Source organism: Amphibalanus amphitrite, unplaced genomic scaffold, assembly GCF_019059575.1.
Source record: "Amphibalanus amphitrite isolate SeventyFive unplaced genomic scaffold, NRLGWU_Aamphi_draft 000051F_arrow, whole genome shotgun sequence".
Taxonomy (NCBI): Eukaryota; Metazoa; Arthropoda; class Thecostraca; order Balanomorpha; family Balanidae; genus Amphibalanus; species Amphibalanus amphitrite.
The window spans coordinates 388955-405289 of record NW_024881547.1 but is presented as its reverse complement, the minus strand read 5'-3'; the positions used below and the strand labels follow the sequence as shown (position 1 = coordinate 405289).

General features: G+C 53.8%; 1 protein-coding gene across 5 annotated transcripts in view; it reads right to left on the bottom strand.

The window, feature by feature from the left end:
- Positions 1-1117: 1117 nt before the first annotated feature.
- Positions 1118-16335, bottom strand: part of LOC122377837 (angiomotin-like) — an 80650-nt gene continuing 65432 nt past the window's right edge. For all 5 annotated transcript variants that reach the window (XM_043358317.1, XM_043358318.1, XM_043358316.1 and 2 more), the window contains exon 15: positions 1118-2446. In XM_043358317.1, the coding sequence (XP_043214252.1) occupies positions 1890-2446 (557 nt within the window). In that variant the 3' untranslated portion in view covers positions 1118-1889. The remainder of the gene's footprint in view (positions 2447-16335) is intronic.

Below are 16335 nucleotides of genomic sequence, written 5' to 3'. Positions count from 1 at the left end.
GGCTGTGGACAGAGACGAACCTCGACAGACCCACAAACAGACAGGCACACAAACGCATGATAGCTCTCTTGATGGCTGCCCGCTCGATGAAAGACAGACAGACACACAAACGCATGATAGCGCCCGGGCTGGTAGCCCGCTACTCGGAGATGAGCTCAGCTGTCAGTCTGCCTACTGATAACGGTAAACGTAACAGCACTCTGCACTTTAACCGGCGTCGGGTTACGTAAGAAGTCAGCCAATCTTAATTGCCTACAGTTGACCACCTGGTGAATTTCCTCCTCCCTCCCCGGGTCGGTGCCTCTAATGTGTGAGGTCCAGCCTTGCAAGTCGGTTTGGCGAGCAGGCGCCGCTTTTAGAAGCGTCTGGCAGCGACAGGGGCTGGTATCACTGACAGGACACAGGACTGGTCTCTGCGAGTGCTGGTCGAGGAAACAACGGTCAAAAAAGTGGTCCGACCGGCCGCCTGTCGCGGCGTCAGCTGATGCATTGCAGAGACGCTCGTCAGTGACGCTGATGAGAGATGATAACGGAGCGACTGACGTCTGGTGATGCATCATCACTGGTTGAGGCCCTGATCTGCAGACTGATGGGGCGAGGCTAGGCGTAACTTCGACTGAATTGTAAATTGATATGTAGTGAGGTGATGCATCGGACTGAATTCGGTGTCCGCCCGATTTCGAACTACGCGTATGGAAAACTGCAGTTGTGTGTCGCTCACTAAATCCATCACAGTAACGCTTTTTGTGCGGCTGAAAATCTCTTGCGCACCTCAGACTTTTTGTGGAAGCCATTGTCTATGAAATGAACGAAGAAGCGAATGCTGTGTCATATTTCGTGACTTACGTTTTAGTACTATGCGCGAGTCTGTTCCGGGACTCGGGAGGATGACTTCAACGGTCGGTCATCCATAACAACGTATGTCACAATAACGTGCGCCGTGTTCTGCCTTATCCTGTGAAGTGTGAGGGAAAGTGCCCGCTGATGAAGACGCGCTGGAAAGTGAATACAACACTGTTTGTTCAATGCGGGAGTGTGAAAACTTAAAGACAATGCACAACACAGTTTTGCGTTGTCAGGTGATTTTCGTGAGATCAGCATCCCAAGAGCACTCATATATCTGATAGCTTGCACATTTACGTATATTATACGTCATAGTACACATTTGCAGGTTACGATCCCCACACAACAATTACAACAGTTTCTGCAATGCCTCCGATCTCAACGCAGGCCTGTCTCAGCCATTTTACTGGAGTGGGCACTGGCACCGCCCACCGGCGCGCCAAGGCAGCGGCGGCCCCATGAGATTCAGCGGCGCGGGTTAGACCCTGCCTGCACGCGCGCGATGCCCCGGCTCCCAAACAGGCCCCACAACAACTCACACACTCGCCCCAGTTGACTGACTGCCTGAAAACGGTCTGGCATGGCAGTCGGCCGTCCCTCATTCACACTCGCTTTCGCTAATGGCTTCTCGACACGCGACACATTCGACGGCTCATCGACCACTCGGAGCTAACCATGACGCCAGGAGGCGTAGCGTCGAACTACCAGCGACGAGCGGCGCTTCGAAGGCAACGTAGCATTTATGTTGAACCAATACATCATCACAGACAAACGCAGAGCAATGGCCCCAAGCAGAGCGAGCGTCATTGAACACAGAAGGCAGCAGCCCAGCAGACGGGTCGTGGGTTCAAATCCCACTAGTGGCAAAGTTTTTACGGGCGCGCATCCGGCACGCGGCTGAGCAGTACGTTACGGCGGCGATCCCGACCCTGACGTTCACGTCAGATCTACGTCAGGGCAGGATGATTACCGTCCGTTTCAGCACACTTCCGCTCTCTTCCACACGCATCACTGATGTCCATTCATTTCCGTTCGCCCCGCGCCACTCACACCCTATTTGGGTGTACTACTCGCCCGTCAGGGGTACGATACACCGTAGGCGGCGCACCGCGGCCGCACAGCCGACCCCACGTCTGCAGGGTCTTCCGCGACCACACCCAAAAGCCACTGGTGATGCCGACAATCAGCAGCATCACGTACTTGATCATGAAGAACTCAAAGTGCGGCTGCGGCCGCGGCCCTCCGGGCAGGCGCGGCGGACAGGGGATGGCGTATTTCGACCTCTGCGCGCACTGCCGCTCCTGCCAGCCGAGAGTCCACTGGTCCATGTAAGCCTGCTCGTAGAACAGACAGGCGATGACCAGTGTGGCTGGCAGGGTGTACAACACCGAGAACACGCCAATACGAATCATCAGCTTCTCCAACTTGTCGGTGCGAGTGCCGTCGCTCTTCATGATGGTGCGAATCTTGAAGAGGGAGACGAAGCCGGCCAGCAGGAAGACGGTGCCCAGGGCGAGGTAGACAACAAGGGGTGCCAGCACGAAGCCGCGCAGGGCCGGCATGTTCCAGACGCCGACGTAGCAGACGCCGCTGAGAACGTCACCTGAGGGCACAGACACGGCAGGGGTCAGGATTGAGCGACCGTCGACTTTTTATGGGAGGGGAGAGACATTTTCGTGGAAATGCACTTGAAGACTTCCGTTACTGACTGAGAGGAAGAAGAGCTTTCATACAAAACAGAGAAAATGCTTCAACAACTGACGGTGATGCACATGTCACAAACCACACACTCCAACATCGATACTAAACGCTATTACATTGATCTCAGTTCAGGGAAACATCAGACAATCCAACCAAGACAACCATGGCGGACTACGGTCAAGGGCGCACACAAGGGGGGGCACACGGGCCCGTGCCCCCCCCCCATTCGAGTTGGGGGGCCCAACTCGAAGGAAGGGGCCCATTTGAGGCGGCCGAAGGCCGCCTCAAATGGGCCTCTAACTAATCCTTAGACCACCGAAGACCGTGTACAACGGGCCCTCAAATGGCCTTCAGATGGTCTCAAAAGGCCCTCAGATGGCCTCGAAGGGCCCTCAGTTAGCGTCATAGGGCCCTCATCTGGTGTCAAAGGGCCCTTAGATGGTGTCAAAGGGCCCTCAGATGGCCTTAAGGAGCCCTCAGATGACCTCAAAGGACTCTCAGATGGCCTTAAAGGGCCCTCAGATAGCCTCAAAGGGCCCTCAGCTAACGTCAAACGGACGTCAGAAGGCCTTAAAGGGTGTCAAAGGTCCCTGAGCTGGCATCAATAGCATCAGAGATCGCTATTGGATCGTCCGCGGGCGCCAGATCGTACGAGCCTCTCTGAGCCGTTGCCGCAAGTGCCATCTGTTCCGCGTTCAGCCGTTCGCCATGAGACCGGCTCCCCTGCCCCGCAGTCGAGTGACAGCGGCTCGGCCCTTCAGTCGCACTGGCGTCGACTTTGCCGGGCCGCTGTACGTCAAGCGACCGTTTGGATCGGAGCCTCATAAGGCGTACGTGGCGGTTTTCACATGTGCCGTCACGCGCGCGCTGCATCTAGAGCTGGTCGGGTCGCTACGAACTGAAGATTTCATCCGCGCCTACCGTCGTTTTGCTGCTCGTAGGCTTAGCCCGACCAGTATTCTGAGCGACAACGCCACCTACTTTAACCCGCGCCCTGCTGGGGGGGGGGGGTGTTTGAACACCCCCCCCTTGTGGTTTTTCGCGAATATCTCAAAAACGGCGGCGCTCCGCGCCGCCGTTTTTGGTACACCTTATCATACATCAATTCTACACATGTTGTGAAAATTTCAGACCAAGGTCATTCAAGGTCAGGTCACCAGGTCACTTGAAGTGACCTCACCTCATAAAAAGTTTCAATGTCTGTCATAGCTACACCGAGTGACCGATCGCTTTGAAACTTTCAGGGTTTGCTAAGAGCAATAGCATGTACAAAATGTATATCTCAGAATTTTGATATCGATGACCTAAGGTCAGGTCAATTTTGCGACCTCCCCATTATAAGTCAATGGGAGAAAATTGAAATGCGCCTCTTTTGGACGAAAGACATTATAAACACTCCCAAACACTGAATTACAAGTGGTTCAGACACACTGACCATGAAAATGGTGTCCGTGACCCCTGTTTATGCCCTGAGGTCATCTTAGGTCACGAATGGTATCTAACAGTTTTTCGCAAATAACTTTTGATAGAGGCATGCTAGAGCGATGAAAACGCCATAGATGTGTTCAGCTCGACGATACGGATCGACTGATATGCAACATGACCCTTCCCGGTCAGGTCATGACCTTGACCTGAGGTCAAATTTTCAAGTTGACCTTTCAAGGTCAAGTTATAGTTCATTCGATGCGTCTTGACGAGAGGAACACGATGCCGGTAAAAGTAAGCTCGTACAAGGCTTGGGTCAAAAGTTATTGCAGAAAAACTGTTTCCGAAAAAAATCGGTTATTTTGGCAGTTTTTGCCCCCTGCAGGCAAAACCGTTGACGTTAGGTCAAATCTGAGAAAATTACTCAGAAAGGGCGTTAATAGGGCTATCGAATGCGCTTTTCCGCGGCGCTGTAGCTCTATTGGTTCCCGAGTTATGCGTTGGCTTCTTGGAAATTTTCGACATTCGACCTGGAAATCGGCGAAATTTTGCCTTCAATGACCTCTGGTGAACTGACCTTTGACCTGACCAAAAAATTGACCGAAGTGATTTCCTCATTATTTTTGACGCCCTTTCGAACGCCGCCTTCCGCGTATCGCTACGTGGCCCAGGAGCCGAGTTAGAAGGGGGGGGTGTTCAAACACCCCCCCCCCCAGCAGGGCGTGGAAATCCAGGACCCCCAGCAGGGCGCGGGTTAAGGCGGCCGCCGCTGTTCTTGCCACCGAGGGAGTCTCCTGGAGTTTCATCGTGGAGCGAGCGCCTTGGTGGGGCGGCTTCTGGGAGTCGATGGTGAGACTCACGAAACGCGCCCTGCGTCGCACGCTGGGAGCGGCGCTGCTCTCCTGGGAGGAGCTAGAGACGGCGCTCTGCTCCGTGGAGGCGGCCATCAACGAGCGACCGCTCACAGCAGTGAGCGATGATGCAGACGACCAGCGTCCGCTGAGGGGTGCCGGCGCCAGCTCGACTTCGGGCGGGAGCTGGTCTCTCAGCTGCCTCAGATATTCCCGCTGCCAGCGGTTCCACAGGGCCGTCGTTATCCGGCGCTGGTAGCGACGGCGACGCGTCAGCTGCTGGGCCTCGCTCCCCCGGACTGGGCTGCGGTCAGATTCCAGGCTACAGTGGAGGAAGTCGGCCGCCTGTGACCGACTCGAAGATGACCAAGAAGGGTGGGCTGAGCTCCACCCCGGGGGAGAATGTTGTGTAATGTGTACGTGGCCGCCGTTCTTAAGCTGTTAACCCGCGAGTTGCTGGGGGGGGGGGGGCGTTAAACGCCCCCACTTTTTTCGCCGGGCCATAGCATAAAAACGGCGCGCCGCAGGCGCGCCAAATTTTGGGTACCTGTAGGGAATTGATTGAAGTTTATTGTGATAAAGTTTCAAAAAAATCGGTCGGAAAATTTTTGAGATATCGAGGTTTTAGTGACGTCATGATTTCTGACTTTTCGACCAAAAACGGCATATGTTCAAAAAATCATATAAAATCACAGAATAGACATACAGACATGCCGTAAACGCCATTAGACTGCCAATACCATGATCAATCAAATGGCTATCTTCGATTATTGATTATCGTTCCGCATTTTCCAAAATCTTGAACTGAATCTTGGCAATTTTTCGTGACTTCTTCACGACCATGATACATGAATTTCTTAAATTGAACTTTTTGAGCCAAACACGTACACATATGATAAAATGAATGTCACCATCGTGTTCTACGCCCCAAATTACCTATAAAACATGTGTCACATGCTGCGAATATCAGTTTTGATTTTCGGGGATATGTGCCTACCCGGTTGACCTGACCTTGACCCTGACCTATGCTTGACTGATCCCTATATGAAGCTGACACTCTTGTAGGCCTTATAAGATGGATTGTGCACCGTTTTGACAGAGTTTATGGCGAGAGGCGCCCATTGCGAAGTCCTGAAGTCCATGCTACTGAAAGCCCGATTTCAGGTGTTTGACCTGACCTTGACCCGACCTGTGACCTCAAAATTCAACTTTAAAGTACTCATCTGAAGCGTCTCGTCGCGCTCTTTCGTTTGCCGCCTCGTGCGTTTCGCTGCGCCTATTGGTTCTCGAGTTATCGGCTGGGGGCGTTTAACGCCCCCCCCCCCCCCCCAGCAAACGGTGGGTGGCGAAATACCCCAGCAACTGCCGGGTTAAGAGTGAAAGCAAATCAGAGGTATATCAGACCGTTTTATTCGTGCTTAGTTCTCGAGCTTTTATTTTTCCGAATACGGGTTCATGAAGAAACTAGACTGAAGGAATGCTGTGAAGGAATGCTGTGAAGTGTGAAAAGTGTATGGATTTTCGAAAATGAATAGATAACTTTGGAAGTGAGGCATAATTTTGGAACTTATTTGGGAACAGAGGGATTGGCTGCTATGGCTCCACATCCGTCTGTGATAGACACACGGTCCACACCAGTGTTTCTAAAGGCGCCCACAACGGCAACTGCGAGGCTCCTCGCCCCACCTCCAAGGGACCCCCACCAGCGCATCTTAAGGGCCTACATCGGCGGCTCTGAGAGTCCCCACACCGACGCCTCTGAGGGCCACGTACTAGTGACTCTGAGGGCCTCTTACCAGCCTCCGAGTGTCCTTGCCAGCCTATGACGGGCCACTTTCCACTTGCAGGCCATTTTGCAGGGCCACACACATGCCAATGATGGCCCCACCAGTGTCTCTAAGCCCTAAGACCCCGCAACGGCGCCTGTGAGGACCCAACACCAGCGCATCTGACGGCCTTTCACTGGCACCTCTGAACGCGCCACACACCGGTGACTCTGAGGAGCTCGCTCGCTTCGCTCGCTCGTAAAATACCATGTAAATTAGGCATTAGTGTACATTAGGCCACTCCTCGGGCATAAATGATACTTTTGCTTGCCAATTTTCCACATTTTTTCATGCAAAGACCGTTTTAAAGAGACCCGTCTGCCAGTGAGACTGGACCCACCGTGCCTCCCTCCTCCCATCGAAAGGTCCTGGGTACATCCTTGCCTGAGCTGACCCCGGGCGCCCGGGTGACTCGCGGGCCCGGGGTCAGGTGACCAGCAGGTGACCCCCTCTTGGGCGAAATTCTGGGTACGTGTCCGACATGCATCGTACATAGTCCTGTTGATTTGATTCATTGGTTAAGCATTCAATATAAGTTATAAGCTGGATCTCTATTCTGTGATCCCGCATCGTATCAGATATAATGACATTTCATGTCGATGTGCCTAAAAAAATATGCGAATATACGTGAAAAAGGAGTGCTGCTCCCGCTCCTACACATCCGGGCCAAACAGTGACCGGCCCCTGCTTCTAGCCACCCGGGGCCGGTCGGCCGGCCGGCAGTCAGTCGCTGCCCGGGGCTGATTTCTGAGGGACCTGCAAAAATGTTTATTAATGAAATGTTTTACGTAATAAATTAGATGATTAGGTATATGTACCGGCTCTGAGTCGCATTTGAGAAAAAACAGCCTAGCGTAAAAATATGTATGTTTTGAAAATTATGCTGGTACCGAAATAATTGTTTTACCATGCATTGACAAACCAATTGCTCAAGCTTCAAACCAACCGAAATATAGCCCCGTGGGCCGTATTTTTTTTTTTTGGGGGGGGGGGGCCTTCGGCATGGGGGGCCCAGTTCGAAGGTCGTGCCCCCCCCCCATTCAAAAATCCTGTGTGCGCGCCTGACTACGGTCACACATCACCATTGGAGCTCGGACAGTCAGACTCACATCAGCGCTGTACCAAGACACCGCCGGACCGTTCGGCTGGCCTGGGGCAGCCGTCTCAGAGCTATCAGCAGTGATAGGAGGCCCCAGCTGATAAAAATAGGCATCAGTCGGCAGTCAAATGTGACCACATGTTCAGCATCAGCGGATTCCGATAATCATAACAACACCATTAACAACCATGAACCAACCAACCAAATCATTCTCAGATATAAAAATATGAGTGTTTCTTCTGGATGGATAGCATGCAGTGTTTAGTAAATCTACCTGCCTCTGTAGGGATATATCCAACGCAATGTGTATCGTCCGAGTCCTCGGGATTTCGGAGTCGCGTGCGCCGAGACAAAGCCAATGACCCAGACTAGCCCCGCTGATGGGCGGCGTCCCCGTCCCTGGCCATGTTATCGTGCGGACGATTAGAAGGCCAGCACAGAATCGATGATGGCCTGATGTCTTATGTCAAACGTTACCTAAACTAAACGATGACCAAACATGGCCATGATTCCATCGAGGAAAGTGGAAAATCATGTGGCTATCAGCGATAGAGATAAGCAGGAGCCCACTCGGCGGAGTGGTAATCACTTTGGGAAGCGATGACTTCAGACGGGTCAATTACAGAAGGCAGACAGACTGGGACTGGCTGTAAACATGAACAGCCTCGGCGGGAGCAAGTCGCAAGCACCAGTTGATGGAACACTGGGGTCGCTACCCGACCATCTCGGCATGATGTCTGACAAGCTCATAAGCAATTATCATCAAGTGCTTTAATAAATCTGAGTGGTTTTCACCCACTGATGGTTAAGAATCGCTTTGCTCACAACAAGGCGCAGTATCTCCTCATTCGCATATCAGAGTGGCGTGTGGCGCCGTTCAAAACATCTTGAGAATGACCAGCCGCAATCAAGCGCACGCCACGACACAAAAACTGCGCTCCTTCCCGAGTACAAGTCGCCGACTCTGGAGCCGCCGAGCCACACACCGCCCACAAAAACCTCCTCACGCTGGCCGCGCACGCCTGGGCCACGGACCCTGCAGGGTCGACCCACACCCGAGGATCGGCAGCGGCCAGCCATTTATGGGAATTTACACGATCGGGCTCAGTGATCGTGAGTCTCCAGTCGAGTTAACGCTGCGTTCGACTTCACAAACACAATGGCTTTCAATGCCTTTTGTCTAATACACCGAGCGGGCTGAATTCGGCGTGACATCACCCAGCCACGGTCGGGCATAAGAACAGATGGGGTGGGACTCACAATCTCACAATCGTGACGTCTGCCGAGACGAGACTGATCATAACCTGAACACAGGGATGCTGAGGGTGAGGGCTGTCTTTTGAACGTCATCTCGTAACCACCGCACGCTCCGCCGGGTGCCAAAGAACACCACCAATCTGACATATCACTTAACCCGACATGACACTGTTTGACACGGCAGACTGACACGACATGACAGGCTGACACCCGCACCGGCTGGCGCATTTATCGGCCGTGACGGCACGGCAACCAACAGACCTCGGGGTTAGCAGTGTATGTGGCAGTGCGTCTGGAATCCCAGCCATAACACCATCCGCCGCCGCGGCGGCCATCAGGGGCCAGTCCGGGCCGGTGTCAGCCATCCCGGCGCGGGGTCAGGGGTCAGGTGATGCGGCCGCGCTGTCCGGACCGGTACCCGCCGCCGGCCGCCGGTTAATTACCAGCCGGCCGCTGGTAATCACCGGCCGGGTTTCGTCGCGCGCGGCACCGACCGCCGCCCCCGCCCCCGCCCTCACCGCGCCGCCGCCGCCGCCGCCGCCAGGGAGCGTGATGAAGGTAGGGTCGCGCCCCGCTGTGGCCGTTTCGCCGCGCGAAAGGCTCCTTTATGACATGCTGACATGCCTTTAGACGTGCAGGTGGAGCATTTACCGGACCTCACCCCACATAACACCACTGCACCGTGACACAGAATACACGGTAGCTGGCCTATCGCAAATACAGGAGGGCTGTAGCTGCATCGAACAATCCATCTACATATGAAGTGTGGTATCTTTCCCCGACAAGGAACAGGGCGAAGCATCAGACACTGACTCACGCCAGAACGGTGCGGCGGTGGGCCTTCCATCGGTGTCTCACACTGCGGACCCAGGGGCCAGACCCGACCGTCGGACAATACCGTCAAGGGTCTGTGGGGTCTCGGGGCGTCGCACAGCCACACAAAGGGACTGTCCGTCTTTCTGGCGTGCCCCAGTGGGGCTCCGACGGTGTGGTCCTCCTCAGAGACGGGTAGACAAACGGACCCCTGGTCGGGCACGGGACGCCGACAGGGCACAGCGGTGAGGTGACCACGTGAAGACGAACGACCTGCCCCCGTCTGGTCAGTGTCAGTCCGGTGATGGCGCCGCAGTGCAGCTTTCCCCTCCCTCCGTACGACTTCAAAGGAGCCGCACTGGCGGACCGGTGCAGTCTCATGCGTTAATCAGACACAGTTTGGGAGGCGGCGAGGCAGGCACAGCGTCGCCGACCCATGTGTTTCAGCCTGAGCACACGACTAACGCACCGGCAAATCGCAATCGACCCGAAAAATCGCCCACAATAGCCATTTTATAAACAGCGGCGAGCATCAAAAGACTGCGGTGAGGCTCCGCTGCGGCTAGATTTCTGCGCGGAAAACGATCTGGCCGGATTAAATTCAACCGCGCAGCGCCAGCCTCACCATTTGCACGTCGGCGAACGTATTAGCAACCCGTTAGAGCACCAAACTCGCCATTTGACTCTTATCGCAGTCATCTCCCCACCACGTCGATAATCACTCATCTGTAATTATAGCCGCCGTTTGAAGCATGGCAATGGATGAACCCATCACCGGTCATCTCTTCTAATTGATACCGAGGCCGGCCCGACCCGGTCGGCCGACGGGCCAACGTACGCAGATTGGTATGCAGAGCAGGTGTGAGGCTCCGAGCAGTCGCGCTTCCGCCTCGACCCGACCCGGCGACCACTTCGCGTGTGTAGCCTGCGGATGGCGGTGATGGCCTCCAGGTTGGAGTGTCGCCGGTTCGAGGGCCAAATAAGGGGCGCGGCTCTTGTTCCTGTCCCGCGGATGCTGTCATGTTTGCTTCTCAAGAGAACAAAAGGAGTTAATCACCTGTATTATCAGCCCAGAAGGTGCCCGTTCTCTCGGCCCTCTCTTTGAACAGACTCCGCTCGTCTTGTTCAAGCGTGGCTAGAAAAAGGGGAAAGCATGAAAGGTTCGCAAGCAGTTCCACAAGCAACACTGCTTGGGTAAACCGTCTATCACACCACTCAGTGCCGGACGAAAACCGATTTATCAACCTCCATCACGCCGCCTGTCTAGACCAGACAGAGATATACACCTCTGATTCTTCTACCGAGACTGTCCGGAGCTGTCATGTTCTCCTCGAGTCTGTCCAAGCACAGAGCTGTTCCATAGTCATCATCGGCCCCTCTCTCCATACCAATGAAGCCGACAGACCGACGACTAGACAGAGGACATTTGAATTAGCTCCACATACACAGTCTCTCTGACGGTATCGTGCGCATTCCTGGGGCCTGCTGTGCCCGGAAACTCGTCGGGTGTGTACCATTCGTTGTACTGTTTAGCATAACATGAAGCTGATCGAGTGTAACTCGCCGATCACGAGCTACATGACACTAACTGCCGCTTCGACAAGCCGCTACAGTGCACGCTTCGCCAGAAGGTAGTCACTAGTAGCGGTGGCCATGGGCATGCAGCCCTATCACCCGCCTCCTAGTAACTTGCCAGACCTGCTCATTAGGCACATGACAAAAAGCATCCCGCTGCGGTTCCTGTCGACGGCTTCGATCTTCATGTAGGCAACACCCCAACCACAACGGTTAAAATTGTTAGATCCAGCAGCTCACAGAGCTCCTGTTCAAGCGTCGCTCTCTTCAGCTCCGCCCCAGCAGCTCCGTCCAACCCAGCCACTGCAGGCTGAGCCCGGGTCAGCAGCCTTTGTGGTCAGCCAGTCGGTGCCGCGGGCGGCGGTTTTCGGCTCACATTTCCCTCCGTGCTGACGGCCGTGGTCGGTGCTGGCCAATTAATCCGGCAGGCCACTATCGGGCCAGTGCATCGATGATGGCGGCGGCCAGGCAGTGCCTCCGGCGGGAGGTGAGACGGTGTGAACGGACGGAACGTGAGGATGGGAGCTGAGGGAGGTGAGAGGGAAGGGAGGGGAAGGCGAAAAGGTATGAGGAAGTGAGAGGCACCGTAGAAAATGGAAATGCGAGGCATGAAAGAGGCGAGAGTTTTGTTTCTCGGGTGGTGAGAAAACGAATAATTAGACGGACACAGGGATACTCTTACGTGTACGGCAGTACACGAACTGTACGATTTTATGCTGATCCACGCCAAACAGGTGTTGTTTAGGCACATCTTTCGGCCATAAACACAACATCAAAGATTGAATGCATCGGGAAAATAGCTGAAAATGTTGTGTAATTGTAAACTGCTAGTCCAATCACCATACTGTACCCATGAATAATGAGTCGTTTTTCCTCCTATCTCTGAGAGCGTCGACAAAAGGCCGTCGCCCCCGCCCCTCGCGCGGTAGCAATCGCCGTCGCCCGCGACAAAGCCCTGTGATACATTGGCTGGTATCTAATCGCGCCTCGTTGTGTGCCCAATTCATCGTGCAGATACTATCGAGAAAGCCGATTTCCGATCGCGAATGTTAGTCATTGTCAACGACGCTGCCGCCGTGCCTCAGTTAGGAGACGGCCCCAGTTTTGAGACGGTTGAGTAGTTCGGTAGGGATGGCTTCTGGGCAGGCGAATCGCACACCCCATCCCTCCGGACAGGGGCAGGGGCAGTGACCGCGTGATAAGATGACGTCATCCGTGATTGGAGTCGGTCGCGGGTGGGGGAGGGTGAAGAGGGGAGGGGAGAGCCTGAGGGCGGGGTGGGAGGCACTGTGGGAGGACAACACACCACGAGGGAGAGCACGGCTGATTGGAAAAATGATAATGACGTCCTCAGTGTCAGGATGGACGACAGGAGGTCCCGGAAGAGGTCACATACAATAAAAAAGCAAGAATGGATAAGACCAGAGGCATAAGAAAAAAGGCCTAGAAGGCAAATATTTGGACCATATCTAGGCAAGATTTGTACCTACAAGTTGATCAAGGACGGAAACTGAACGTTTACCTCATAAACAAATGGTAACAAAAACAGAAAAAGTACACCCAAACTCAAACACTACAGCGAATACGCGAAAGGACTACAATTACCAAAATGTCAGCAGGGGAAATCGCGGTGAAGTGAATTTAGCTCATATAATCCGCGAACAATAAAGGTACCCAAGCCCCCTAAAAAGATGTAATGTATTTTCAAGCATATTTAGAGGCATTTAGGGTCTCAACAGCTGGCATGCAACTTCGTAAATTGTATCATCTCGGATGAGGACAGAAGGTACGCATTACAGACATTAATTCTAATCACAAATGTAAAGGAGCTTGTTAAGCATCCAAAACATGATTTGCATATCACAGACTACTAATATCTAGCATCAACATAATTCAAAAACAAACATCCGTAAGAAGGATGCCTTGGGCTTTCAACCGTGAATTCCCACAAAGCATGACTGATCGAGCTCTAAATAACACCACAATTTCGCAAATCACCTGTCGCCCTAGGCACAGGCGTAGTATAATCCGCAGATAACTATGTAGACCACCCTACCGGTACCCTGCGGCCTCGTATGGTCCGGGGCTCTACCCCAGCCTGGGTCATGGTCGGGTAGCCGGGTACTCCGTGACTACTGAATACCCCACGCCACCGAAGAAGCTGCTTCAGCCCCAGGGCTCAGCTAGTTGGGGATACGATAGCAGAATGCCGTAAAAATAAACCAACACAGGGTTAGTGAGGATTTACAGCATTAGGCTTTTACTCGGATGTCTGAATCTTTGTCGGAATGATCCATACATGTGCACAAGTCCATGTGTTATTGAGGTAAAACAACGTTGAAATGCATAATGAGTATAGCCTGAAGGCCCAACGATCATCATTCAGCCGAACGAATACTCAAAACAGGTGTTCGCCGAGCAGGAATGCTATTCTGCACGGCGCTAAAGCCAACTGGCAGCTGAACATGAAAGAGATGAAAGGGTTTCCTCATTCCTGAGAACACTTCAAACGATAAAAAACGCCTTCACACGTAACAACTTCGGAATCTGCTGAGGTAGCCGGAAGACGTTTACACCAGCTGGGGCGCCATACACAACACACACGGAAGGCTGACTGTTTTACAGCACGGGACTGAAGATACCGAGAATATTGCCGATCCCATTCATGGTTTGAGTGGGCATACCATGCCAAGGTTTACTGAGGACGACTTGCTGCTGCAACGGCCTGACTGTAACTGATCTACGACGGTTTACTTGCGACAGGCGATCCCGTTTCAGGACAGCAGTCTGGATTCTAGCAGCCGTCGCCTGCCGTGACGGTCTGGTCTGTGCCAGACACCATCCGCCACCGTGACGGAAGAGGTCTGTTCCGGCGTGACACGTGACGTCGTCGGCGAGCCGTCACGCTGCAGCCGTCATGGCGGCGGCGGAGCGGCCGACACGTGACGGTGGCACCGGCGTCCAAATAAACACGGCGGTTCACCGGGCCCATGTGGCCAGAGAGCAGCGTGACGAGGGATAGGGGGAGGAATAAACGAAATAAACTCCCGCCTGTCGCCGCGGCCGGATGAGCTAATCGTCCCTGTCCGCCGCCCCGGGGAGGGGATGTGGTGGCGCGCGCAGGCAGATTGGCCGGAAGGAGGCGCGTAACGATAGGGTATCTACCATTGGGCAAGCTGATTGAATGATATTCTTCCTATTATTACCGTGATATAGAGCATCACTCATCATTTGAAGTAGATTTATGATTTGTCTTTTTAACACCACCACGTGGGGAATCGGGCATTATGGATTCTGGTCCCTGCCCATGTTCTTGGCCCATATCAATTTCCATGTCTGTCACATCCAATGTCATTATATCCACTTCAAGCCCCGTGCAGCTGGATCACTCGACCGTCTTCTGAGGTCCGGTCGAGCGTGGAATCCTCGGCCGCGGGTCCCGTCCCGAGTCGCCGCTGTCAGGTTTCGGAACCGCGAGCGACACGAAAGTCCGCCGCCGCCGCTTTGTCGTCGTGACAGGCCGGCCCGGCCGGCTAACCATTTCCAAGGACCGCGCTAAGCCGCGCCGTCGACTGGTTTTTGCAGCAGGCCATCACGCTCAGCACGTGCTTTTTCTAATCCCGCCACCTAGCCGGTCTCGGCCCACGCCGGTCCGGTCCGCATGGTCCGGTGGTCCGCGCTGACCTGCGCTGGTCCGGCACTGGTCCAAGCTGGTTGCGCCAGTCGGCTTGTCCTTGATGCTCACTGCTCAGTGCAGGTTTACATACAAAGGTAAACAGCTGAGTAAAGTGCGATTCCACAATCCACATAAGTAGCCCACAAATTCTCGTTTTCTCGATCCACGTTTCAGTGAAGTTCAGTGGGTATCTAACCTAGCATTTGTCAGGACTCATCCCTCGCCAGACAACAGTCGCAACAACGTCCGACTCGCCGTCAATCTCATGGGTCAGAAGACCCGAACCGACTCTGCAACGAACCTCAGCGGCTGAAACCATACCAGAAAACCTCAGCGAGCCAATGATTGAGCCGGTTGACACGAACGAAACGAGCCGCCGCGTCGCCGCCACATTCCTCTCGGCATACAAATACGGCGCTGTCGGTCAGACGGCGGCACGTTAGGCGACAAACATGGCGCCGCCGCGGCGAGTCGTGGCGCGGTCAGGGCCGGAGGTGTGAGGCCGTTTGGAGAACGGGCCCGCCACCCAAAACCGGCCAGCGCCGACCGGCTCGCGGAAATGCAGGAAGGCGGAAACGAACGGTGTGTTTTCCATGCAATTTCAGTCTTTATGTGGTGTGAACCGTTGTAAAAGTGGAACAATGGATGAAGATTAATAAAATGGCAGAGCTCGGTAAACAATCGCAGACATGCAAGGGCGACTATGCAATACAACAACGCAACAATGGGAATTGCGAGAAGGCTATCTTACTTGACACGACAAAACTGCTGATTATCTTCAGAATCACATTCACTCGTGCGCATTGTCCACGAGGCAATTGCCGTTGTTTTATTTGTTAACTGGCGTGAAAATCGTGCAAATTAGACTTTAGAGCGTCAACCGTTTTCATGCTTTGGTCGTTGCCAGATGTAAGCATAACATTTGTGCATTGGTGATAAAGTCACCATTCGTTCCCTTTTTTAGTCCATCCCACCGCGCCGTATAGAACAGCTCCTTTTTCCATAGAACCTTTCTTTCTTTTGCAGTTCAGCGACGGCTCACCGCTGGCTCCTCGACTCGGCAAGAAACACGTGCTCTATGTCCCCGGGCACTTTTGTCATCAATCGTCACACCCGCCCATAACATACGTCACAGCACCTGCTCATTGTGCCTCCCTAGTCGGGCAATTTCGGGGCATTCAAACGTGTTCCGCTCCCACGCGAACAGATGGTCGAAACGCCGGGGGCGGGCCCACCTCGCATTCCACGACAGTACATATAGCGGGCGGC